This window comes from Pleurodeles waltl, chromosome 3_1 (assembly GCF_031143425.1).
Source record: "Pleurodeles waltl isolate 20211129_DDA chromosome 3_1, aPleWal1.hap1.20221129, whole genome shotgun sequence".
Taxonomy (NCBI): Eukaryota; Metazoa; Chordata; class Amphibia; order Caudata; family Salamandridae; genus Pleurodeles; species Pleurodeles waltl.
The window spans coordinates 1115759742-1115786445 of NC_090440.1; the positions used below are offsets into that span (position 1 = coordinate 1115759742).

The 26704-nt window shown below is 43.2% G+C and overlaps 1 protein-coding gene across 1 annotated transcript in view; it reads left to right on the forward strand.

Moving 5' to 3' along the window:
- LOC138284998 (transient receptor potential cation channel subfamily V member 6-like) overlaps window positions 1-26704 on the forward strand; it is a 215865-nt gene that overhangs the window by 12875 nt on the left and 176286 nt on the right. Inside the window, exon 2 of the mRNA XM_069224398.1 lies at window positions 21968-22065. Coding sequence (XP_069080499.1) covers window positions 21968-22065 — 98 coding nt within the window. The remainder of the gene's footprint in view (window positions 1-21967; window positions 22066-26704) is intronic.

A 26704-nucleotide genomic window follows, 5' to 3' on the forward strand; every position in this document is an offset into this window, starting at 1 on the left:
GGTAAAATCTACTGTGTAGGGTCTCCACAAGGGATTTTATGTCTCCAAATCCACATCATATCTCTGGGCTAATTCTGCTAGTCTGTCATAGAAGTGACCTGCACGTTTTGTAATGTCTTTGCAGTCAAATCTCAATTCATCTTCGGTGTAAATCTCTAAGTGAACTGGGACTACATTTCCCAATATCGTCTCATTTTTATTCTAATTTTAATCTGGGTATATCTACTGGTCTGTTCTCCTCTGGGGTATGTTCTGCTTTTGCACCGCAACTCGTTCCCCTTGTTGCACCTTCAGGACTCAAACTATTCAGCCACTCATTCAGTTGCAGGGCAGTGCAGCCTCACAAACTTATTGGATTAATCTGTAACATTTCTGTTCTTCGATGATCTGCAATTAATTGATTTGGGGTACTTGCGATAGACATATTTTCCAGAGTGTAAACAGGTAACCTTCTATTTAGGGTACCGGAATCAATGTTTGCTGTCTGCTCTGATCCAGGCACAAAAATAAGGTGAGGATCTCTGATGGAACCTCGCATCAGGAGAAAATGCTGTCTGACTTGTCGTCGTAGTTGGATCTGAAATCCGTGTAGGGGTCAATGTCTCAGAAGAATTTGTATTCTCTCCCTATCTGAGTCCCTCAAGCTCACAAATCCCTATTTACTATTTGATGAAACCATGGTATTTGAGACATTCTGATCATTTGGGACATTTAGTGGTATACTTATAAGCCTCTAGCGCCACCTTGCTCCACAGTGTCATTTGTTACTCTGATGTGGCTCAAAGAGGCCAAAATCCTCATGCCACATTTAAAAAGTGGTGCAAAGCATGCATTGCACTACTTTGTAGCCCTTTGTGCTATATTACTCTGACTCATCCCAAATCCCTTCTACCACTTTCATCTCCTAAATATCTCTGCCTAAGCTCTTCCCTCCACCTCCACATCTAACTCACCAAACCTCACTCTACCTCTGTGACCTCCCACACAACCCTACTAAATTCTCCTGCATCCATCTCACCCTGCTACTATGCTCTTCCTACCCCTTACACATACTCTTCCCCCTCCGCCCCCCTTTACTCATCCCAAGCCTTTGGGTTGAGTAAATAAAGAATCTACTCCTAATTAACACTTCTGGATTTCTTTCCTCCTCCACCCCTCCATTACTCCAGTCAATCTAACTAACAAACTCTCATATCCGCGGCTCAAATTAACTCATAATAATACTAAAACTGTACTAATTATTTAACGATACTAATCCATCACTAATTCTTGTTGGGTTCCGGAGTAGCGTGCTACTCATCGAAAAGCACTTCAACGCCTCGTCAGGGGTAATAAGCGCTATATAAGTATGATTACAATACAATACAATACAATTATGCCCGTTAGGGGGCTGACAAAATGGCACAAGGAAATCTAACAGATTTCCTTGCGTAATTTTTTACGGCACTTTTAACGCCTGCATAGAGCAGGCGTTAAAAGGGGGCTTCCATTATTTATAATGGGCCCCTATGTACTCTGCAGGAGTAATGGCAACATTTTGGAAATTTACGCTTTTGCCCCTACCATGCGCCATGGTGCACCGTATTTTAAATATGGCGCACACATGGTGGCGCTCGGGGGATGGTAAAGGGTGCAAGAAAAGTGATGCTGCACACAGTGCAGCACCCTTTTTCTTCAATATGCCCCTTAGTGTGTGTGCATTAGTCTCAGTCATGCCTGGAACATACAAAGGAACAACTGAGCCTATTGTCACTGGAACTGTCAGTGCATCTGGATTCAGGAACTGCATACACTCTGTCCTGTCAAAACAACATTTGAAGTTTGTCCTGTTTGATTCTGGGTAAAATTCTGCACAGACTGATTTGGACTAACATTTTGCACAGGTTGATGTGTACTGAAATTTGGCACAGACTGATTTGAATTACAATCCTGTGCTGGCTGATTCTTGGTATCTCACTTGTTGCTTCTATCTGTTCAGAATTATATGGAGGCGGGAGAATTAACAATAGCTGATTTATAAATTAATCAACAGAATCACTCTCATTTGCCTAAGTATTTTTATTTATCAGTATCTGTTGACTGTTCTGTGCTATTTGTCTTTTTCCTAGTCTTTGGTCTGTGCTTTCTTCTTCAAAAGTAATGGCAGAATACAACCTAGCTCCTTCAATTATATCCAAGCTTTTTGCTGACAATCCCACCTTGCTTCTGCAACACTGTTCTTATTGTTTTTTTCATTCTACTCTCGTACTTGTCTCTCATTTTCTGATGAGCCACATGTTCCAAGTATTAAATGCTTCAAATTGTGCATGTCTCAGAGGTGGTTTCATCTCATAAAGTACTCACTCAAGTTCTCAATAATTCTTAAATTAAATGTTCCATAGCGAGGAAATGCTAATGCACATTCTTTCTTTGTAACCTACTGCCACTGCTCAAGGCACAAACAAGCATGAAGATCTTTTTCAGACAGAAAATAATGCCCTGAAGTGGCTTTGGGTGGGGTTTCTATTCCCTCTCTAATACATCTACTTTCAATGCCCTTTTTAATGCTTTTAAGAAATTAATTTTCCCCAAATTCAATGTCACAATTTTCTTTTTGTTGAAATTCTGTTCCCTCAATTCTCTTTTACGATATTAAAACCAAATAGCAGTGCAACACTGTCCACCAATATCAGTGCAGCTTCACACCAACCGACCTATACCAGCACATCACACAACAGTGTCACTCTCACTCCTCGCATCAGCTCAGCCTCCTTTGCAATTGTCTCTCACACAGTCGCTTCTCACGCAACCTTAATGCAAAATTTTGTGAACCAAAACCAACAATCTGGCTGCTCACTACAGGATAGTGTAACCAAATGCTTTAAAGCAGCACATAGATACACTTTCTGACTATGCTTTCACAATGTCACAACAAATAAGACTCGACCAACAAATAACACTCCGGTTGATACAGTTCCTCCATATGCACTCAGGATTCACTTAATACCAACCAATCCACACTCACACAAGGACAAATATTGGCACTGTTGACAATGTCTTACAACAAGCTCCTTACTGCGGCCAATAAATTAACCAGGTGTCTTCTACACTTTTGCGTTATCCCAGGATCTTAGGCCATGACCAACCTGTTCAATAGCAACAACTGCTCCTTAGTATTAAGCGCCACAACCACACAAGTTCAGAAAGTCCACAAAACAGTTTACATCAACAAACTTTACCACAATCTCAGGCAAAAGCAGCACAAGGGCGAACCCTTTTAATACTCACACATCCAATGCAAAGGAAAGATGCTGGAATTTCATCGATCTTTGGAACGAACCATGGGACAAAAACATTCGGGTGAGCAAGTCGCACAACAAAGTTTTCAGGAATCTCTAACACTATGCCTAACTCTGTCTCCCCCCTTGTGGGAGAAACCATTATCTGCTACTAGATTTGCTCAAGCATTTGCCTACTCAGGATTATGCTTTAATTGAGGTCAATAAATCTTTTCACCCAGCATAAAAGTGTGGAGACATAAGGTTTCAAAAGTCATTTTAGAGTGATAGTATGATCAAATGGGTCATACAAGGAGAACTCCATTCTGAAATGAGGTTAAGAGTTTTATTACAAGCTCAGACTCAAAGTAATTTAGAAAATTCTAAAAATGTAAAAGGTTTACGAACTAACATCAAAAGCACTAAAGATGTGACAAAAGCAATACACATCTTCAGAAGAATAACCGGATGTACAGAAAACAAGTGCTGTTCAGTTTTTTTTGGCACTAAGGGCCTCTTTGGGAGTTTGACGGTCCCACCATGGGACCACCAAACTCGCGGAGAGGATGCCCCTGCCCTATTACAATGTTCCTGCCAGTCTGACCGGTGAGAACATTGCAACAGAACGTTCCCATCAGTCACACCGACCAGAACAGTGCTATGAGATAGTACTCAGCTCCTTTACAGGAGCCAAGTGCTATCTCTTAGCATAGAGAGGGCAAACCAGCACCCTCAGAATGCACACAGTCTGCATGGTCTGATGGTGCTGGGCAGTGCAGGTCCCCCGGGGCCCCCAGCACTTGTTCTCCGCCAGCCATTTCATGGCGGGGTCCCCACCATGAAAAGGCTGGCGGAATACAAGGTTGTAATCAGTCAGGCAGCTCTGTGTTCAGCGCCGCCCTGGCTGACTACAACCAAGACCGCCACCTCCCCTTCGGGATTTTTGATCCTGGCATGGACGGTGGTCTTTAGGAGTGTGGACCGTCACAGCCGCGGTGGTCCAACTACTACCGCAAAGCTGGCGGTCCTAGGACCACCAACCTCGTAATGAGGTTGTAAGACAATTTGAAGTCACTTAAGGTTAGCTTGCTAAAGTGAGGGAAATCCCTGCAGATTAGCAAGTCAATGGTTAATATGTGCTGAGCTGAACACATGTGGCCAAAAAATAAAAAGGAAAAGTACAAAAAGAATTTGGAAAAAAGGCATCTGGGGCAAAAGGTGACTAACCAAAGTTGGCAAAAAGTAGGTAAAAAGGGAAAGTGTCAGCATGTCAGAAGCTCGGTCAAGATTCTTCTTCTTGGGGCGAGGGGAAAAGTTCTAAGTCTCAACAAAACATTGAAATACAGGACAAGAGTAGAGGGGAAGGTATCTCTTAGAGTCCAAGGGTCTTCTCCTAAAAGGAAGCGCAAGAATGCTGCTGCAAATCCAGCTGAGTAATGGCATAATAAAGTTCATAGTGCAAGAGGATTCATTCATCCATCACTCTTCCTGATGCAGAAGGTGTAATTGTCCAATGAAAGTCAGTCATACAACATGGTACTGCAACATCAGTGAAGATTCCCATTACCAATATGTAGAAGGCATCCATCTTGGCTCATCCTTCGTGGCTGAAACAAATGTATATATAGCCTGGTTCCACAATTCCTGAATGTACTGTGCTCAAGGTTACTTTCTCAGGCTTACTATGTGTAAAATAATAGAGCATTTATTACCAAGCTAACATTTCATAGGAACAAAGTTTGAAAGGAAAGTTGCAGGCATCACTTAGTCTAAACAAAGTGAATTAAAATGACACACTTATGTGTGCAAATAATGCACACATATAACATTTAAATCATGAATTCAACATTAATAAGTTTTGTCAGTGTTCATGTTACAGTAGATTTAAAGTGAAATAACTATGTTAATACATTGCTTTAAATATGGTGCAGGACTGCAATCTTCTACTTTTGCAACTATTATTTTAAACATTTCTCTCTTGATATCTTTTATCATTTTAGTGCAAACTATTAATTAACATGATAAAGATGATCATATAGTTGAAATAATTAATTAAACATGAGGTTTAGAGGCTATACTGCAAAACTTAAGTCTAGTAACCAACAGTGAATGCACATTAATATCACTTTCAGTGCACCACTTTACAACAAATCTATTAGTACTTTAATTAACAAAATGTATAGGTTGCTATATATAGATGATTACTGTCACATGCAGGGTAGTAATAGCATTTCTTCCTGACAATCTAAACTCCAAATTTAAGACAATTTATTCACAGAGACAGCATTGCTGGAAATGACCGGTGCTAACCACAGGATGCTGGAGAATTCTGCATGTTAGTTCTGTTAAATCTATCAAGAACGTTTGAGACAATAGAGCATGGTTTACATCATAAAATAGCTCTTTGCAAGTGAGTTTGCTCCCTTTCTCTCCAAAATGAATCAACTAGAAAAAAAATTGTAAACACACATCAGAAATAAAACAAATGCTCCAAGGTGTCCCATAAGTCTCCATTTTTTCAGTCTATGTATAGAACACTACACCTGGGCCATAGGTGGCAAAGTACATCACTATAAAGATTACAAACTGTTATACTGAGGCTTATAACTATGATAGTAAACCACTATCAAACTCTAAAAGCTAAGTGGTTCAAGAAATTCTCAAAGGACAATTTCACACTACTGTGGCATTATTTGTTGTCAATACGGTCTCTTAAGCAACACATCAGCAAAACAGTTAATTCTGCACATGATCTTTTAAATGCACTAATAAAATTAAATAAACGTCTCTCATCAAACCAGCTAAAATCAATAGCGCACACTATAATAATTTCAGGAATCATTTATGGCAGCGCCATATTAGTGGGGATTACAGCAAGCGACCTCACTACCACCAAACATGTCTTCCATGCAACTATACACAGGTAAAAAGAAATTCAACCGCATTATGACAATTCTATGCAATCTCCATTAAGCTCTACTGTAGGCTAGAATATAATTCAAAATCAGCAGCGTAATTTAACTTTACGACTCAGGCTTACTAAAAAGATCTATCGTAGGAGGAATTATAAGAACAGGGCCCAGCGCTCCCGAAGATGGTAGCAGTGAGGATGGTACTGAAGTAATGAGAGATAGAATATTCCACTATAGATTAGTTAGTTCCAAGAGCCCAGAACCGAGAGCCTATGTGTTGGTTTGGAGGATCAGTGGAGTTCTGGAGATTCAGGAGCGAGTTGTAACAGCGGAGCAGTGAGTATTCATAGGGTTGCGCGTTGCAGCATAGCTTGCGGTGTTTTGGGGAGATTGTATGGTGTATTGTAGAGATGTTTTTAATGTTGTGTGAATTTGACGTTTTAGTACAGAGAAGTTAAAGTTGTTATTGGGTTCAACATGACCTAAGATCCTGGGATAATATTAAAAAGTGTAGAAGACACTATGGCCCTCATTACGACCCTGGTGGTCAGCAGTAATTTGGGGAAAGGTACTGCCAACAGGCTGACGGTACCTTTTCCCATACAATGACATTGGCGGTTTGGCTCAAGCCAAACCACCAATGTACCACTCAGTCCGCCAGAGTGGTAACGGCCGCTGGGCTGGACACTTCGGTCTCAGCCAAGCAGCTGTCACAATCCCACCTTTGGGATTATGACCCCGCCTACCACCATGGTTTCCGTGGCAAGCGTACTGCCACGAAAGCCATGGCGCAAGGCACTATCAGTGCCAGGGAATTCCTTCCCTGACACTGATAGGGGTCTCCCCCGGACCCCTCCCCAGAGTCCTCCCCAACCCTCCCCCTCCCTCTCCTGCCCCCGCACATTTACACACCCACACGCACACACATACACACACACATACCCACATCTACCCATGCATGCACACATACATACCCACACACCGCAACACACACCAACATACTTTGTCGCACACACACATTCACAACACACATCATACACATACACTCACATTCAGTCATTCACGCACGCATTCAACGTGACACACACACCTGCATGCACGCATGCAAAAACAGACACACACGCACACACCACATCCCCACACATGCACACAACGCCCCCCACCCCCTCTCCTGTCAGAGAACCCGACTTACCTGCTTGCAGGGGGTCCTCTGGCAGGAGACAGGACTCAGCGCTGCTGTCAGCATCAGCGTCCACCAGCAAAACACCACCAGGCCTTATCATTGCTCATGATACGGTAGGCAGTGTTTTGCTGGGGTGGCGCTGCTGCTGACAGCAGCGCCACCTTACCGCTGTCTGCTGCCATGACCGGCAAATGTATTCCACCAGCCTTGTGGCGGAATTCCATCGACGGTCATAATGAGGGTGGGCAGCTGGTAGCCAAGGCGATGGTATGTTGGTGGCCGTCGCCGTGGCGGTAGGCGGCAGTTACCGCCAAAGTTGTAATGAGGGCCTATATTGTAATTGTCTGCAAGTTCGGAGGTGCTTGTCGTTAGATGTTATCAACAACACAATTGAGATAGGGACATTTGTCTTTGTATGAGAGTGAGTTATGGGTGATATAGTAAATCCCAGTGTACAAGAAGAAACTGTTGTTGTGATCAAATCGTACCGATTTGTTAGTGGAGCAGATAAAAGTTATTTGTGTTGTAGTTTGGTATGAGTGTTCGATGCTGAGAAGAATGCATGTGTGAAAAGTGAAAAAAAGAGTGAGCTGCTGCAGGGAGTGAGGTTGGCGCTGGTATTGGTTGCCTACGTCATAAGGTGTCATGCTGTTATTGCCTATTGTTGTTGAACGAGAACTGTGGGTAAAGAGTTATTTCCTGGTCTGGAACGAAATTCTATCAGTGATCATTGATATTTTGAATGAAAAATTAAGTCTTTTAATGCTGCAAGGTCTAATTAGAGGAGATGTGGCTATACTTGTTAAAAAGGGAGAAGGGGCACCACCTGAAGATACCCCAGGTCATTATATAACAATAAATGTAGGGCTTCATACGTGTATGTGGCTTGGTCAATGGCACACAATCACAAAGAACGAAAGCTTATTGAGGTTGTCACACTATGGCACACTTATTTGAGGAGAACATTATACAAGATGAAACTGCCTGCACAGTTTAAAGCGCTCAATACTTGATAGTCTGCGGCTGATGCCAGAGAAAAGGAAAAGTGTCTGGGAAGAGCCCGTAAGACAGGGAGTATTTGCGTTGATGCTAGATGGGATGCTGAGTCAAAGAAATGAACTGACATAACATGGAGGGAGTTAAATTGTATCCAGCCTTGACAAGTGTAACCTTTGAGAGGGAGAAGGAAAAGAAAAGGAAAGGCAAAGAGTGAATGTAAAGGAAGCCAGGTGATATGAGTGAGATCAGTGATAGTAATTCTAGTGATGGCTTTTCGGATACATTGCTATCAGAATGCCCACATTCGTATAATGAGATCTGAGTGGAAGGAGGAAATAGTGTCAGTGTTGGTGGGATCTTTGGAGCGGCTATTACACCTGTAAAGATAAAATTTGAATTGGTGAGAGTGAGCAGAGTGAGTGTGAATCATACCTTGATGGGAGAGAGTTCAGGGATCTGTGCCTCCGTAAACTCCACAGCTCTTAATGCTATGGATGCTCTTACAGTATTTGTCACCATTGGGCCTGTGGCTCCTATGTACAATCCTGCCTCACCAGGAAACACAATTTATAACCTGGCTCTCTCTAGGGGAGTTAGTGCCTTAGGTAATGCTGCTGTAAGTCTGGACACAAGGGGATTTGTTCCTTTGATCCAAACAAACCCAAGTTCTCCATGTGCAGCAAGTGAAGGTTCAACTCTGATCACATAGGATGTGGTCCCTCAGGGACACCCAGGAGGATGCCAAGTTCTGGTATGGGAACCACTTTTAAATGCTAAGAGTAGCACCCGTAGAGAAGGGATTGTTCTTAATGCTCCTGTAGTACAACATAGTTTCAGTATGAAGGAAATAGATGAGTCGGTGAAGGCTTTTAATACTCCTTCAAGTGACAACAAAAGCTCTCAGTTGAGTCAAGGAGCGATTCAGTCACCAGTGAGAGCACATTTGGGGGAGGTGGCCAAAATAAAATTGGAATTGGATGAAATGATAATTGGGAATCTTGAATTGGCTTGTTTAGACTCCTATTAAGAAGATGAATTTATATTCGTGTGCAGGGATGTCACCTGACGTGCAAGATTATGACAGACTATCCAAGTCCACCAAAAAATGTGAGGTAGATTTCAATAAGAGCGTTGCAGAAGAGCTACCACATATGCTTAATGAGGAGGACATAGCGTGTATGAGAACTTCAGGAATGAAACAAACAGAATGAAGAATTGATTTAAAATATTTGGAAATGAAATGAGCTAGATAAGTGAGAAAGTAAATGGGGGAGAAAGAAGGAATTGAAGAAACTAATGGGAGCACCACCCCCTGCTGTAGAAGGAGAAGTTGGTGCTTCAAATTTTCTGTTGAGGGAAGTGTCCAGTGGAGCTTACGTCCATGTGCCATGGAGTAGGAGTGATCTTGCATCATTCACTAATAATTTTCCAAAATTGAGAGAAAAGCTGGTGGAATGGTACTAGCAGGTTGAGCAATTTGCGAAGATTTCACAGGTTTTGTGGATTGATTTGAATACTTTGTTCAATATTGTGGTCCCGAGAGTCTTGTGGACAGAATATTAAATAGCCACAGAATGGCATGAGAAAGAGCCTGTGAGAAACCTAGTGGTAAAAAGGCCCTCGCCTTTAGTGATAAAAAAGTATCAGGAGGTGATGACATTTCTGAAATCGAAGGTGTCCCCCAAAGATATTGATTGGTTTAAGACTGAGAGAACGACTCAAGAACCCAAAAGAGTTGATCCATGCTTATTTTGAAAGATTGCTGCAGGCGTTCAAACAGTATAGTGGAAATGAGACACTTGAGGTCAAGAATATAGGACATCTTGTGTCAAGGTTTGTGACAGGATTGAGACCTGAAATTAGCATGATGATCTAGCAGCATTAGAGTTGTTGGCATAATAAATCGATTAATGAGATCTCGAGATACGCAAAGCGTTGCAGTGATGAAACAGAAATGAAGTAGAAGAAACTGAAGGAGAAGATGATGGTTACACAGATGAAAGCTGCTCAGAGAAGCAGTCAGACTCAGCCTTTTGTAGGGAAAGTTGGTCTTGTCAAGGAGTTTATCAGCAGGGAGCTCCTGAGATGCAAGGTAGGGGTTGAGGTATCCCGATTGATCCCAGTTCTGGAATAAATCTAATCAATTTGAATATGACCAACCTTTTTCACTATTGCAATAAGTTAGGGTATTGGAAGTGGTAATGTTGTTTTATTACAGCTAATCAGGTCCAAATTCAGGGTTTGTACAGCCTCAGAGTAACAATCCCGTGCAGTCACAAAATATGCAGAGGCAGAGAGTGCAGAATTTCAGTGTGCCACAAGCCCCAGTGATGCAGGTTCCACAACCCCCAATGCCACAGATAAATGAAAATGGCCCCCAGACTGAACTCTAACCAAGTTTCAAACATGAATCAGAATGTTTTTCAGGACAATAATCCATTCCAACAGTATCATATGTTTGACACATCCAAGAATGATGGCTCGGATCAGTCAGTTTGACGGTGCCTGAGGGAGGTGAAAGATTGTGAATTTGGTGCAATCTTGGAGGTAGACCAGAGTGGTCCATTTGTGGATGGTAAGGTGAATGGCCACCCTATGTCATTTTTGGTCGACACTGGTACTACTCACTGTACTGTGAGAACAGTGGAAGACTCAAACCTACCCCTCTCAGGAAAAATGATCCATGTTATAGGAGGTGTGAATAAGGAAATGCCAACCCCAGTAACAGCAGAAATACCTGTGAAAATAGGGTCTTTTGCAGAGAATCACCAATTTGTGGTGTATGATTCCAGTCCTGTGAGTTTTTTGGGAAACGATTTCCCTTGCAAGCTTAACTGTGTCATATACTGCACGCTTAAAGGTGTGGAAATGCAAACTCATGATGAAGACGTTGCTTTCACATTGGTAAATGATGGCCTTTACGCTGAATTGTTCGCTATGATGACATTGATGACCACATGAGAGGCTTAGTGATTCACTGTCATTGATCTGTGCCAGTCTTTCTTTTCTATAACCTTGAATGAGGATAGCCTCTTCCTCTTGGTTCAGCAATCATGTTTTGGCATGGTGCTGAGTCCCACAAGGGTATGGTGAGAGTCCCTCCATTTTCAAGCAGATCCTCAAAAATAATTGTGAGTCCCTGGTTATGCCCTGTAATTCAGTCCTGGTACAGTACATTGGCAACCTGTTGGTGGCATCAAATGCACAAGAAGCTTGCAAGCAAGACGCCATCACATTTCTGAACCACCTGACTGAGAATGGGCATAAAGTGCCCACAAGAAAGTTGCAATACTGTCAGGCCTTGGACACCACATTGAGAAAGGAATGAGGAAGGTGTCACAAGAGATAATTTCAGCAGTTCTGAAACTGAATCCACCAACCACCCAAAGAAAGGTCAGAATGTTTTTGGGAATGGTGGGCTACTGTCGCCAGTGGATACCCAACTTTTCCCTAGTGGCCAAGCTTTTACAGAGGCTGCCACACAAGTATGTGTCTGTGTCGGCACCTTGAAATAATGATTGTTTGATTGTCTTCTTAGAGCTGAGAGAAAGTCTCTGTCATGCCCCAGCACTGGGAATGTCTGATTACAATAAGCCATTTGTACTTTTCTGCATCAACAGGGGGAGCTGCACTCTCTCAGTGCTTACACAGTTACATTGAAATGCCCGAAGGAATGTGAAATAATTTTTTGCTACTCTTGAACCTGTAGCATTTGCGCTGCCAGGCTGCCTTAAAGCAGTGGCTGCGACCAGAGTCAGGACAAAGAGGCGTGCAAATATTGTTATTGGTAACCCATGGACATTTTTTGTCCCCCATTCTGTTGAATTGTTGACAAGAACTAGAACACAGCACTTGACCAACAGCCGCCTTACTAAGTATAAGCAAGTTATCTTGCCGCTGAGAATGTCACTCTCAAGCGCTGTGCTTTTCAGATTCCTGCTACTTTGTTGCCTGTATCAGATATTGACAATGATTGTCATGAAGTGGAGCATGACTGTCTCAATGTCACTGAACGAGCACCAAGCTAAGGACAGATATTGAAGGTGAGCCACTACTTGAATCTGATTTTGTGCTGTTTGCTGATGACTTATATTTATGAGACAATGGAGAAAGTTTGAGAGCTGCCTACACAGTTTGTACAGTTTCAAGAGTTCTTGAAGCTTCCTGGCTTCAAGGAATATTTTCTGCACAAGTGGCTGAATTGGTCACTTTTTCTAGAGCCTTTTGTGTCTCAGACTAGTTGAAGGTGGCGATTTTCACCGCTAGTCAGTATGGCTTCGATGTTGTTAATGACTTCAGACAGTTATGGTCCCAGAAGGGGTTTATGACTTCTTCAGGATCTCCAGTCCTTAATGGTGAGCAAAAAAGAAAGCTCCTTGAAGCATTACAAATGCCTGCTCAAGTTGCGCCGTAAAGTTTTCAGCACACTGCAGTGGAGATGACTATGTAACTTTAGGCAATAGGTACGCTGATGAAGTTGCAAAGTGTTGTGCTCACAATGTCTGTACCTTTAATGGAGAGTACACGACTGAGGGAATGGATGAGACCAATTGCAAACTTTTGTTAACAACTGCAGATACATGGGAGGAGATAAAGAGGCTTTAAGAAGAGGTGTCAGATGAAGAACAGTAAACTTAGGTCGGAGCACATCGTGCTAAGAAAGAGGATGACACTTGGGTTTTACTGGATGGAAGACCTGTGCTGCCAAATAGTCTGTTGTCCCGTACGGCTAGACATTTCCACTGTCCTTCCCATGTAGGGGGAGATTCCATGGTTCGACTGTTCAGGCAGACTTGGTTTAATCCTCGGTTCAGATTGATAGTTGTAGCATTGTGTCACAGATGTGCTGTGTGCCAGCAGAACAGATAGGAAAAAGAACCGCAGTAACGCTGAGTCATATAGGGAAATCAGGAGGTCCCTTCAACAGGATGCAGCTGGCTTTCATTGGGATGCCTGTGTGCAATGGGTTGAGATGTGTTCTGGTGGTTGTGTGTATCTTCTCGCATTGGGCTAAAGCTTACCTCATCAGAGAAAATGACAGTCTCACAGTAGCCAAACTGTTGCTGAGGGAATTTATCCCTAGGTTCAGTTTCCCAACTTCTCTAGAGTCAGACCAAGGCAACCACTTTAACAGTGAGGTCATGAAACTATTGTGCACAGCATTACAAGTGGAGCAGAGACTGCATTGCATCTAGCCTCTCACACTGTGAAGCAAGTGAACAGCACCCTGAAATCCAGACTAGCTAAAGAGTGTGCTTTGACATCTCTGAAACAGCCTTATGCTTTGCCTCTTGTGTTGCTGAGTCTCCATATTGTACCTGATCAGAGGAAATGACTGTCCCCTGATGAAATAATCATGGGCAGAGTAATGAGCCTGCCAGCAATACCAGCAAATGTGCTTGTGAGTATTAAAGATGATATGATTCTTGATAACTGCAAAGGACCGGCTGACATGGTCCGTTCTGTGTCTCATTAGGTCAGAGCAGCCAAAGCCACATCATGAGCAGAGCCATGACCTCAGTCTGGGCTACTGGGTCTTTGTGAAGAAACACGTGAGGGAAACGTGTTTGGAGCCTCGCTGGCATGGACCATAGCAACTCATTCTGGTAACAACTACTGCTGTCAAATGTGTCAGTCCCCCAACTGAATACATGCTTTCCATACTTGGAGAGTTGAGTGTCCTCTTGATGTAATAGCACCTCTCCCAGAAGTGCCGGTTGTGGCAGAGACACATTGGGAGCTGGTTAGTCAAGCTGTTGGGGGCCTGAAACAGCACATTTGGTCTGGAGAGATCAACAGTCAAAGCTGAGACAGAAGTGTCCCATACTGTGGTGATGAATGAGTCAGATTCAAATTCATACCCTAATGAAGGACCTAGTGCTGTGAGAACAGCTGGACACCTTTGGTCCAGGAGGCAAGAAGTGGAGAAACTGAGTTTGCCCAAGGAAGGTGTACCTCAAACTATCCCTGAGGATATGGATAATTCTGGTCTGAGTGAAAGTAAGGACAAACGGCTTGCACCAAGAAGATCAGAAAGAACTAGAGTGCCCTGTTGAAGGTACTCTTCAACTGAACGGACATACTTTGCTGCCAAAGACGAAGAGAGTTTTGGGAATTTTGGTATATCATTGCAGATCCAAATCAACCTTCTTGAACTGAACATTTTGCTTACATTTCACCTTGAATTTCCTTTGCTACTGGATAAGCTGAGAAGTTTCATTCTGGATGTGATTATTAGTGAATTTGACATGGCCCCTTATTAAAGACATAGATGTACGAATATAATAGTAGGCAAACGTATTGTTGTAGTTATAGTTATAGTTATAGTTGTTCTCCTTGTAGGATTATCCTCACCATATTTTCCACAGTATTTAAACTGCTGCCTAGCGATATTCCCTTTACCTTTAATTCTGTAGATAATAGATTATATGCACTAGATGAAAAATAATTACATGTAGATGCATCTAGAGGAGATTATTCTTCAAATGCTTATTTTAACTTGCTTTATGAATACATTGACACAATGGGGGCGATGGATTGTTATGTATGCACACAATTGCCTGAGTCAGCTGCATACCATAACATTCCTTTGACATATAATGTCACTTGTAGTCTTTTACTGAGTTTGTTCTATGGGACAGGACATTTCCAGTATTATTTTTCAAATTACAATATAGTTCTTTCAGTGATCCCCACACTGTAGCATTTGAATGGACACACTGTGCATAACAAATTAGGTAAATTAGGTTCTTGAAACCCATAACAACATTAGATACTGTAAATGTACATTGAAATAATCTGACAACAAATGGACTAAGGAAGAAATTGAGCACGAAGTGGCAGGGAATCTTCCAGCGTTAGTCTTAGGTTGGAAGCATAAGGGGAGATTGTGCATATTTACAGATGAATCTACAGTTGATAATATATTTGTGGGAAGGAGTGAATGTGATCACACATTTGAAGTTAGAGGGAACTGGAGGCTGTTTTTGGACAGAGAAGTCCCAGTTATTCCAGCAGTTAATTTTATTTGTGGAGGATGCATGTTTCAAGTTGCCCAGGGAATGGTATGGTATATGCTGTTTAGGGATAGTTCTGAAAATATTTCATGTGGAGCATTTCAACATTCCTTTCTGAGAAACGAATCATAGACCTAGACAAGGTGTTAGTTCTGGAGAAGTGGTAGGAGATATTTTTGGTGCTGTGATGATTTCATGTGTAGCTAAGATATTGAGTGATTTGAAGATTAGAAAGATGTCTACCATAGAAGAAAAACTGTCCACTAATACAGCAAAAGCCTTTTTGTCTGTATATACTGAAATAGTTGTGATAAGATCTATGGTTTTGCAGAATCATGTTGTGTTAGACATTCTGCTCGCCAAGGAAGTTGGGGTTTGTCAGATTTGGAAGGTTCAGCAGTGTTGTACCTATATTCTTGATAAGAGGAAGAATTTGAAGGCATATTTTAAGATTATGTCTGAGTTGAAGGAAGATTTGAAGGAGTTTGAAGCAACAGCTGCTTAGGAAGCACTTGGAAATGGGTTTGATGTAGTTGGCAGATGGTTTGGAAACCTAGGAATTGGAATAGTGGGTTCTGTATTCAGGCCATTGTTGATAATTGCCCTTTGCACAATATCTTTGGTTGTGGCCTTTAAAGTTATACAAGGGAGTGAAAGCCAGACAAGGAATGAAAAGAAGGAGAGCAGATGTGGAGATAGCGAATCAGTCTAGGTATTATGATGACATGAAACGCCTGGAGGAGTATAGACGAAAAATTGTGAATATTATAATATTTTAACTGGTCTATCTGATAAGATCTTATCTTGCTTGTGATGGCTTGATTCACCCTCAGCGAGGAGACTGGAGAAGAGTGATTTTGATTCTACCCTTGGAGGTTACAGAAATCATAAGAACATTTGACTAACATCATATATTCTGTGTGCCTTAATGTAATTAATGTAGAGTGAAACACCAAAAGATATTATTGACAGTGTATTCACTGTAGAAGACTAGAGATTCATATATGTGTGTGTTTGAATATTTAACTTTAAAATTAAGTTTTTTAGTTCACATTCACATTTACTTTTATGCATTTTAAGTTTTATTGCTTATTGAAGTTTCCTTTATGTACTCATGTTTTCATTTGCAAATGTTTGCATTTGTTCTATATCTGTAAGATACACTTATAATCATGTATTCTGAATAAGCATTGACTGTTTTACTAAGCTAGCATGACCAAAGGCCTTAAGCATTTGGGGGGCATATTTATACTCTGTTTGCACCAAATTAGTGTCATTTTGTTTCACTCTAATTCGGTGCAAAACTAACTCCATATTTATACTTTGGTGCTAGACCCCTCTAGCGCCAAATTTATGGAGTTAAAGTAATTTTTGGAAAGTGGAGACCTACCTTGCCTTAATGAGATGCAAGGTAGGCGTTCCCGTGCAAAAAATGACTGTATGGCCTTAACGCCATATTTAGGGGCATATTTATACTCTGCAGCATATTTATACTCTGTTTGCACCGAATTAGCGTCATTTTTTTTACTATAATTCGGTGCAATTCTAACTCCATATTTATACTTTTGATGCTAGACCCATCTAGCACCAAGGCCCTGATTTATACTTTTTTTGCGCAACATTAACGTCATTTTTTGACGCAAAAGTGGCGCAAACGTACAAAATATTGCCCCTTATTAATACTTTTTGCTTGCAAAACTGCACTAACTCAGTTTTGCACCAAAAAGTTTAGCACCGGCTTGCACCATTTCTCTGCACCAGCCGGGCACCATATTTATGGAATGGTGCAAGCCGGTGCAAAGGGTAGGCTAGAGTAAAAAAAAAAATTACTTTAGTCGGGTGAGGCTGGCAGTATAGAAGAAGAGGGTTTAGCACCAAAAAATGATTAGCATCATTTTATGGTGCTAAACCTACCGTGCCACATGACTCCTTCCTTAGAAAAGGCAGGAGTCATGCCCATCACCCCAATGGCCAGCACAGAGGACAGGGGTCCCCTGGGCATGGCCATTGCACCCTGTGCCATGTATGGGGGTCCATTTCAGGGGCCCATATGGCACTTTAAAAAAATAAAAAATGAAATGCAATCTTACCTGTACTTACCTGGGATAGGGTCCCTCATCCTCCGCAGTCCCTCTGGTGTGGGTGGGGGTGCCCCTGGGGCCTGGGGAGGGCACCTGTAGGCTTATTCCATGGTATTCCACCATGGAAATAGGCCCACAGGTCCCCTAACGCCTGCCCTGACCCAGGCTTTAAAAAATGGGGTAAAGCAAGCTTTGCCCCATTATTTGAACTCTCCTCCCTCCCTTGCACCATTTTTGCATGGGAGTATAAATATGGCTTTAAGGCCATAGATTCATTTTTTGCACAGGAACGCCTACCTTGCATCTCATTAAGGCAAGGCAGGTTTCCACTTCCAAAAAATGACTTTAACTCCTTAAATTTGGTGCTAGACGGGTCTAGCACCAAAGTATAAATATGGAGTTAGTTTTGCACTAAATTAGAGTAAAAAAATTAAGTGCAAACAGAGTATAAATATGCCGTTAGCGTCAAAAAGTGATGCTAATCTGGTCAGAATCATTTATTTTGACTCAAACCTGCCTAATGTCATTTTTTTTCAAGCTAGCCTACCCTTTGAACCGGCTTGCACCATTCCATAAATATGGTGCCCAGCTGGTGCTAAAAAATGGTGCAAGCCGGTGCAAAACTTTTTGGTGCAAAACTGCGTTAGTGCAGTTTTGCACCAAAAAGTATAAATAAGGCCCTTGGGCCCATATTTATACTTTTTGACGCTAAACTGCGCTAACGCAGTTTAGCGTCAAAAAATTTAGCGCCGTCTAACGCCATTCTGAAGCGCCATGCGGGCGCCGTATTTATGGAATGGCGTTAGCCGGCGCTAGCAGACCGGCGCTGCCTGGTGTGCGTGGAAAAAAACCACGTAGACCAGGCAGCGCCGGCGTAGGGGGAAAATGGCGTTAGGGCGTCTTAAAATGGGGCAAGTCAGGTTGAGGCAAAAAAATTGCCTCAACCCGATTTGCGCCATTTTTTTCGACGCCCAGATGCCATTTAAATGACTCCTGTCTTAGTAAAGACAGGAGTCATGCCCCCTTGCCCAATGGCCATGCCCAGGGGACTTATGTCCCCTGGGCATGGTCATTGGGCATAGTGGCATGTAGGGGGGCACAAATAAGGCCCCCCTATGCCACCAAAAAAAAATAAAAAAAATAAAAAATGATACTTACCTGAACTTACCTGAATGTCCCTGGGATGGGTCCCTCCATCCTTGGGTGTCCTCCTGGGGTGGGCAAGGGTGGCAGGGGGGGTCCCTGGGGGCATGGGAGGGCACCTGTGGGCTCATTTTGAGCCCACAGGCCCCTTAACGCCTACCCTGACCCAGGTGTTAAAAAGTGGCGCAAATGCAGGGTTTTTTGACCCGACCACTCCCGGCCGTGATTTTTGCCCGAGAGTATAAATACGACGCATTTGCGTTGCCGTCATTTTTTTAGACGGGAACGCCTTCCTTGCATCTCATTAACGCAAGGAAGGCGTTCACGCAAAAAAATGACGCGATTTGCCCATACTTTGGCGCTAGACGCGTCTAACGCCAAAGTATAAATATGGCGTTAGTTTTGCACCGAATTTGCGTCGAAAAAAACGACGCTAATTCGGCGCAAACGGAGTATAAATACGGGCCTTGGTTTCTTATGTTTGACCTTCGATGTGAAGTTGTGCTTGCACTGCAATGTTCTTTTCCTTGCAGGTGCGTTCATGTGATTCCACAGTTAGTGAAAGCCATATTGTTCATTAGAGATAATGATACCTGGGAGGATACTTTAGCAAGGACAAGAGGCGCTAACGAACCAAGAAGAACTCCTGTTTACGTCATATTAAGAGCAGGGAGACACTCAAGGATGTCCTCATGTTCAAACTGTAGGATGGGAGATTCAAATTAAATTGGCAATTTCAGCTGTGGGAAGACAGAAAACTACTGGTATTGGTGATGTAGAATTCTCGAAGGTTCTGTAGGATTAATTGGCATTCTCACTGTTAGCTGAGAGAGCTGATTTTCCCTGGACTCAGAAGGGTACAGACCTATTTGCCTTTATTCTCTTTGTGTGGTTTTATGCTACACAACACCTCGATTTGGAGAACTGCTATCCAGTATGTTGACACCATCCTATTTTACCAGAATTAACTAGGGTTCCTGTCTGTAGCCTATTTTAGAATTAATTTAGACTGCTTAACATGTATTTTTGCATAGATAAGAGGATTGAGACTAGTACACTTATTATCAAATAATGTTGCCTTATGCTATTGCAATTGAATCTTATCCGACAGTTTGGTTGAACTTTGGTGATTCTGTACTTATATAGCATGTTTTTGAGACTTGTCTACATTAGTTTGTCCCCTAACCTGTAATAAAACTCATTCAACTTTATTTACTGTTTCTTGGTCGTTAATTTGTAACTCAATGAGTTCAATGGTAATTGAAATGTGAATTGCAACTAACTTTTCTTTCCCACTCAAGTATACTAAAAAGATCTATTGCAAGAGGAATGGTAAGAACAGGGCACACTGCTCCTTCGCTATCATCACAGACCCCAAGGCACATCATCAAAAGTGCCATACAGGTAAATAACATTAGTTTCCCGCTGTACATCAAATCAGATCGTATCTAATAAGGCTTTGCTCCACATTACTACTTTAAAATAGCACAGAGGATTCAAATGGTCTCAGAAAAGAGGAAAACAGGGAACACAGAGACAATACATTAAGATCTACAACAAGCATTGGCAATTCCATTAGGTCTGGCTCTGAGTGAATAATGTATGGTAATGGGGATAGATGTGCATTTATGTAGAAACAAAGAACTGTAGAATAATATTGTTGTATTATAAAAGGTCAGGTGACAGTTGCACTCTCAAGCCACACCCAACAATCCATATGGGTTAATGACTGCTCTCCTCCCATGTGTGCTGCTGCCAGAGAAATACAACATAAATTATATAGTTATTTACATCACCTTCATAGCATTCCAAGGTTTTGTGTGTGCCCCTGGTAGTACGAGCTTAGGCAGCTGGATAATTAAACAAAACGATCACAGATGTGTGGAGTACAATGTCTACTCAATCAAAACATTTACTTCTGCCTCCCAACATACTCACAGAGCCAAAGCCCCTTCTATAGCGATGATCATATAATTGTGTGGCAACAGCTGCGCTGGCAAGCCAGACTATAAAATTCACAGCTATCATTCATCCATTTCCTAAAATTCCCTCCCCTTCTCCTAGTCAGAGATACCTCAAGCCAGTTCTATCAAGAACACTCTAGAGCCTCAGGCAACCATTATATTCAGAAATGTTTGTTCTGTCCAGGGCCCTCAGATTAGCTCAGATAAGGTAATTGCAGAGTCCATTTGGGCAAAGGTAATACACTTGCCCGCCAAGCACCACTCCCAAACATGCAGGGTGTGTATGCAAAAAGTGTAAGCAGGACTGAGGGTAGGCGAGGTGCAGAGGCACAGGGGTTCAGGCCACAGTTATGCCTGCCAGAGGGAAACATGGTATACTCTCCTGTGAATGCTACAGTGGATGAGCAGGGGCTTGGCAATGCTGCTGCCTGTGGCCACAGCCACTGCAGCTTTGGTGACAGGCCTTTTATCTCTAGGCCCAGAATTATAAACCTGATAATGCCATAATGCAATGAACACTTATAATTTAAATTCACCTTATTTGCAATGATATAAAATAACTCATAATGAGTGTCTCTGTGTCTTAAGTGAAGACAGTCCCTCTTGGGACCTGTGTACTCAGTGGGTGGATTTATATCTAGCAGTCATTCTGCACCTGCAGTATTCATCAGTCATGGGTCAAACTTAGCTCACTGGAGAATCAGCTGTTCCCTTCCCATAGTGATGCCACCCATTTGCCAAGATCATCCGTCACTATTTTGAGAGATTGCAGTCCCGATTCAGCTGTGCATAACTGGAGAACACATGCTCCCTCTCCTGCAGAACCCGAGGTACTCCTGTCTTCTTTGCCTCTCAACAGCATATGTGAACCACTCTGAGAGTGGATCATGATTTTAACCTCTGCTTCCTCTGTCCCATCTTGCGCACCACCAATGTTCAGCTCCCGGTTCATTCTCTGAAGCAAAGCTGTAAAGATGATACCACAAGGACTGAAGTCCCTACCACAGCACTCACAAGGCAACACATGACCATCCTTAGTAGAAGCAGAGTAGAGCCCATCTTAGAACACAACTGTTGTTGGTTGGCACCATGTTCTTCTAGACCAAAATGTTATTCATTGTATTCAGGCATTTCCTTTAAAAAGCCAACTAGAGCTAAAATCTAATGCTTAAGCGTAAATAAATTAAATATTTACACATTGGACAAGCTTACTAAGACCACATAAGGGTGAAAGTGCAATATATATACTAATATAACTAGACAAAGTAATATCTTTTATGTAAAAGCAAGGTTAGTGGGTGTACACAAAACTCACGTTATTGCAGTTTATAATTCTGACCATTATTTTTGCCGTATGTTCTTTTGATTTTAAGAATGTGGCAGTTGCTTCAAAATCACATTTGTGATTGCAGGATCCGAGAGTTACCACTATTTCTGGCTGCCAAAGAGAACAGACACCTGGACATCAAGAAATGGCTAGCCTGTGGATCATTCGACCCCTTCCAGAGAGGTAAGTGCATTGACTAAATGCTGTGGACAGCTCTTAAAGATGTATGCCCTAAAGATGACCACTATGTATGGATATGGTTAGTAAGGAATGTGCCGTGTCTCCTGGAAGTTCTGTTGGTGACATGATCCCCTGTTTCATATTTCTATCTGGCATGAAGAAGAAATCACCACCGATAGCTGCATTAGGAGACTGGAGCATCTGCCAAAAACTGACAGACACACTGTGCACCAATCTCATTGTTCTCATGCCAACATTCAGCAATTGAGCCAAACTGACATGGTGTCAGAATGCCTGCACTACTATGGTTGGCTCTTCTATGCTATGTCATCTGGGTTTTCTTGTCCAATAGAGTCATGCACAACATGGTGACAGCAGACAGGAAAAATTATAAATGCCACTCCATTTCTGGGTAAAAATGTCTGACGCATCAGAAATATTTTCCAAGATCAGTCCCCGCTTTGGAAAACATAATAAATGCTGTAGATGTTCCATGTGTTCATGGCATAGGTCCCTGGCTGGGCAAGGAGTGTTCATTTTTGTTTAGGACACTCCTGCTGCTCCATATAGATGGAAGCAGTTTTTAATTAAAAACGGACAATAAGAAACTCAAATTAAAGAGGTCGGCTGTGGCTAGGATGATGAAAGCTAGACAACTACTTTGCCAGGGGGTTGGCAGCCCATTCACCAAACCTAAATGAGATCTCAAGTATATAATATTGAAGTAGTCAAGACAGATTTTATCACTTAACAATGAGGCTTTACAATGTGCAATATCACGTTAATCACTGCTCTGGCAGCAGTAACAATGAGACATGACAATATACAGAAATTATGTCACTGGCACTACATAAGAGTTTATACACAAACCATCACTGTGAGAAAAGGCCTCTTTTTGACATGGTTAGCCCCCACTTTTTGCCTCATGTTTGATGTAGCCTGGAAGTTGTAGAGCCCAGGGCCACTGCTAACCAGGTTCCATGGGCCAAAGCTTTCCCTAAAACTTTTGTGATGCATTGAACAATTGGCTACACCCTTAAATACCACTATAAGTCCCTAGTTAATGGGTGCCCAGGTACCCAGGGCCTGGGGTACTATGGGTAGGCCCCTGATGGCAACAGCACTGATTGTGCCACCCTCTAGAGCCATGCATCCAGAAGCATCCAGCAGGGCCATTGCAGGCTGTGTGTCCTGGTGAAAACCTAAAACACAAACTGGACATGGCACACTGCCTATGTGCCCTGTGCACCATACACTGCATTTACTATGGGCAAGACACCCCTCTGGCAGGCCTTACAGCCCTAAGGCAGGGTTCTCCATATTATATGTGAGGACATAGCTGCATGCGTAATATGCCCCCTCTGTGTCCTTGCCAAACCTGGAACATATTGAATGAACCGAGCAGACATTTTAATACAAGTGCTGGACACTGATCAATGTAAGTTTCCCAGCTTTAGGGTGGCCACTCTGAACCCTGGGTTGTTTGGGGTCAAACAAACCAGAATGATAAATCCAAACTGGTACCAGTATTGGATTTATCCCTAAATATACACAGGGGACACCTTAGAGGTGCCCCCTGCAAAAGCTAACTACCCTAGTATTGTTGCTGACTGGTTCTATCCAGTATGCCACCGCCAGACAGCCAATATACAAACCTTGGGGGAGAACCCTGTCTCTCTGGTTTGTAAAACAATGCCCTTCCTGGGTGGAGGAGCTAACACCCCCTCCCTCAGGAATGTTCACTGCTCTGGCGGTGATGTTCAAAGTGCTTACCACCCATGAAACTCAGCCCCTGAGGCCTACTGGTAGCATCAGATGGCCTCCCTGTAGGAGGCTGGACTGGCTTGTAGTGAGCACCCAGGGGTACTTGCACCTTGCACCAGGCCCAGTTATCCCTTATTAGTGTATAGGGTGTCTAGCAGCTTAGGCTGATAGATAATGGTAGCTTAGCAAAGCAGCTCAGGCTGAACTAGGAGACGTGTGAAGCAACTACAGTACCACTTAGTGTCATATGCACAATATCATAAGAAAACACAATACACAGTTATACTAAAAATAAAGGTACTTTATTTTTATGACAATATGCCGAACTATCTTAGAGTGTACCCTCAGTGAGAGAATAGGAAATATACACAAGATATATATACACAATAGCAAAAATATGCAGTATAGTCTTAGAAAACAGTGCAAACAATGTATAGTTACAATAGGATGCAATGGGGAAACATAGGGATAGGGGCAACACAAACCATATACTCCAGAAGTGGAATGCGAACCACGAATGGACCCCAAACCTATGTGACCTTGTAGCGGGTCGCTGGGACTATTAGAAAATAGTGAGAGTTAGAAAAATAACCCTCCCCAAGACCCTGAAAAGTTGAGTGCAAAGTGCACCAAAGTTCCCCTAAGGACAAAATAGTCGTGTTAGAGGGAAAATGCAAGGAAAACACAAATCAGCAATGCAACAACGATGGATTCCTGACTGAGGGTACCTGTGGAACAAGGGGACCAAGTCCAAAAGTCACAAGCAGCTCGGAGATGGGCAGATGCCCAAGAAATGCCAGCGGTTGGTGCAAAGAAGCTCTTACTAGGCTGAAGAACTGTGAATACTGCAGGAACGACAAGGGCTAGAGACTTCCCCTTTGGAGGATGGATCCCCCACGCCTTGGAGAGTCGTGCAGAAGTGTTTTCCCGCCGGATGGACGCCAACAAGCCTTGCTACACGCAAATCGTGCGTTTGGCGTTTTTGGACGCTGCTGGGGCCCAGGAGGGACCAGGAGGTCGCAAATTGGACCTGCAGAGAGAGGGGACGTCGAGCAAGACAAAAAGCCCTCACTGAAGCAGGTAGCACCCGGAGAAGTGCCAGAAACAGGCTGTGAGAAGGTAGCCTCTTTCTAGCCTTGTTACCCCCACTTTTGGCCTGTTTGTGAGTGTATGTCAGGGTGTTTGTCACTGTTTTCACTGTCTCACTGGGATCCTGATAGCCAGGCCTCAGTGCTCATAGTGAAAACACCATGTTTTCAGTATGGTTGTTATGTGTCACTGGGATCCTGCTGGTCAGGACCCCAGTGCTCATAGGTTTGTGGCCTATATGTATGTGTCACTGGGACCCTGTCACACAGGGCCCCAGTGCTCATAGGTGTGCATGTGTATGTTCCCTGTGTGGTGCCTAACTGTCTCACTGAGGCTCTGCTAACCAGAACCTCAGTGGTTATGCTCTCTCATTACTTTCAAATTGTCACTGACAGGCTAGTGACCATTTTTACCAATTTACATTGGCTTACTGGAACACCCTTATAATTCCCTAGTATATGGTACTGAGGTACCCAGGGTATTGGGGTTCCAGGAGATCCCTATGGGCTGCAGCATTTCTTTTGCCACCCATAGGGAGCTCTGACAATTCTTACACAGGCCTGCCACTGCAGCCTGAGTGAAATAACGTCCACGTTATTTCACAGCCATTTTACACTGCACTTAAGTAACTTATAAGTCACCTATATGTCTAACCTTTACCTGGTAAAGGTTAGGTGCAAAGTTACTTAGTGTGAGGGCACCCTGGCACTAGCCAAGGTGCCCCCACATTGTTCAGAGCCAATTCACTGAACTTTGTGAGTGCGGGGACACCATTACACGCGTGCACTACATATAGGTCACTACCTATATGTAGCTTCACCATGGTAACTCCGAATATGGCCATGTAACATGTCTATGATCATGGAATTGCCCCCTCTATGCCATCCTGGCATTGTTGGTACAATTCCATGATCCCAGTGGTCTGTAGCACAGACCCTGGTACTGCCAAACTGCCCTTCCTGGGGTTTCACTGCAGCTGCTGCTGCCAACCCCTCAGACAGGCAGCTGCCCTCCTGGGGTCCAGCCAGGCCTGGCCCAGGATGGCAGAACAAAGAACTTCCTCTGAGAGAGGGTGTGACACCCTCTCCCTTTGGAAAATGGTGTGAAGGCAGGGGAGGAGTAGCCTCCCCCAGCCTCTGGAAATGCTTTGTTGGGCACAGATGTGCCCAATTCTGCATAAGCCAGTCTACACCGGTTCAGGGACCCCTTAGCCCCTGCTCTGGCGCGAAACTGGACAAAGGAAAGGGGAGTGACCACTTCTCCGGGTGCTACCTGCTTCAGTGAGGGCTCTTTGTCTTGCTCGACGTCCCCTCTCTCTGCAGGTCCAATTTGCGACCTTCTGGTCCCTCCTGGGCCCCAGCAGCGTCCAAAAACGCCAAACGCACGATTTGCGTGTAGCAAGGCTTGTTGGCGTCCATCCGGCGGGAAAACACTTCTGCACGACTCTCCAAGGCGTGGGGGATCCATCCTCCAAAGGGGAAGTCTCTAGCCCTTGTCGTTCCTGCAGTATTCACAGTTCTTCAGCCTAGTAAGAGCTTCTTTGCACCAACCGCTGGCATTTCTTGGGCAGCTGCCCATCTCCGAGCTGCTTGTGACTTTTGGACTTGGTCCCCTTGTTCCACAGGTACCCTCAGTCAGGAATCCATCGTTGTTGCATTGCTGATTTGTGTTTTCCTTGCATTTTCCCTCTAACACGACTATTTTGTCCTTAGGGGAACTTTAGTGCACTTTGCACTCACTTTTCAGGGTCTTGGGGAGGGTTATTTGTCTAACTCTCACTATTTTCTAA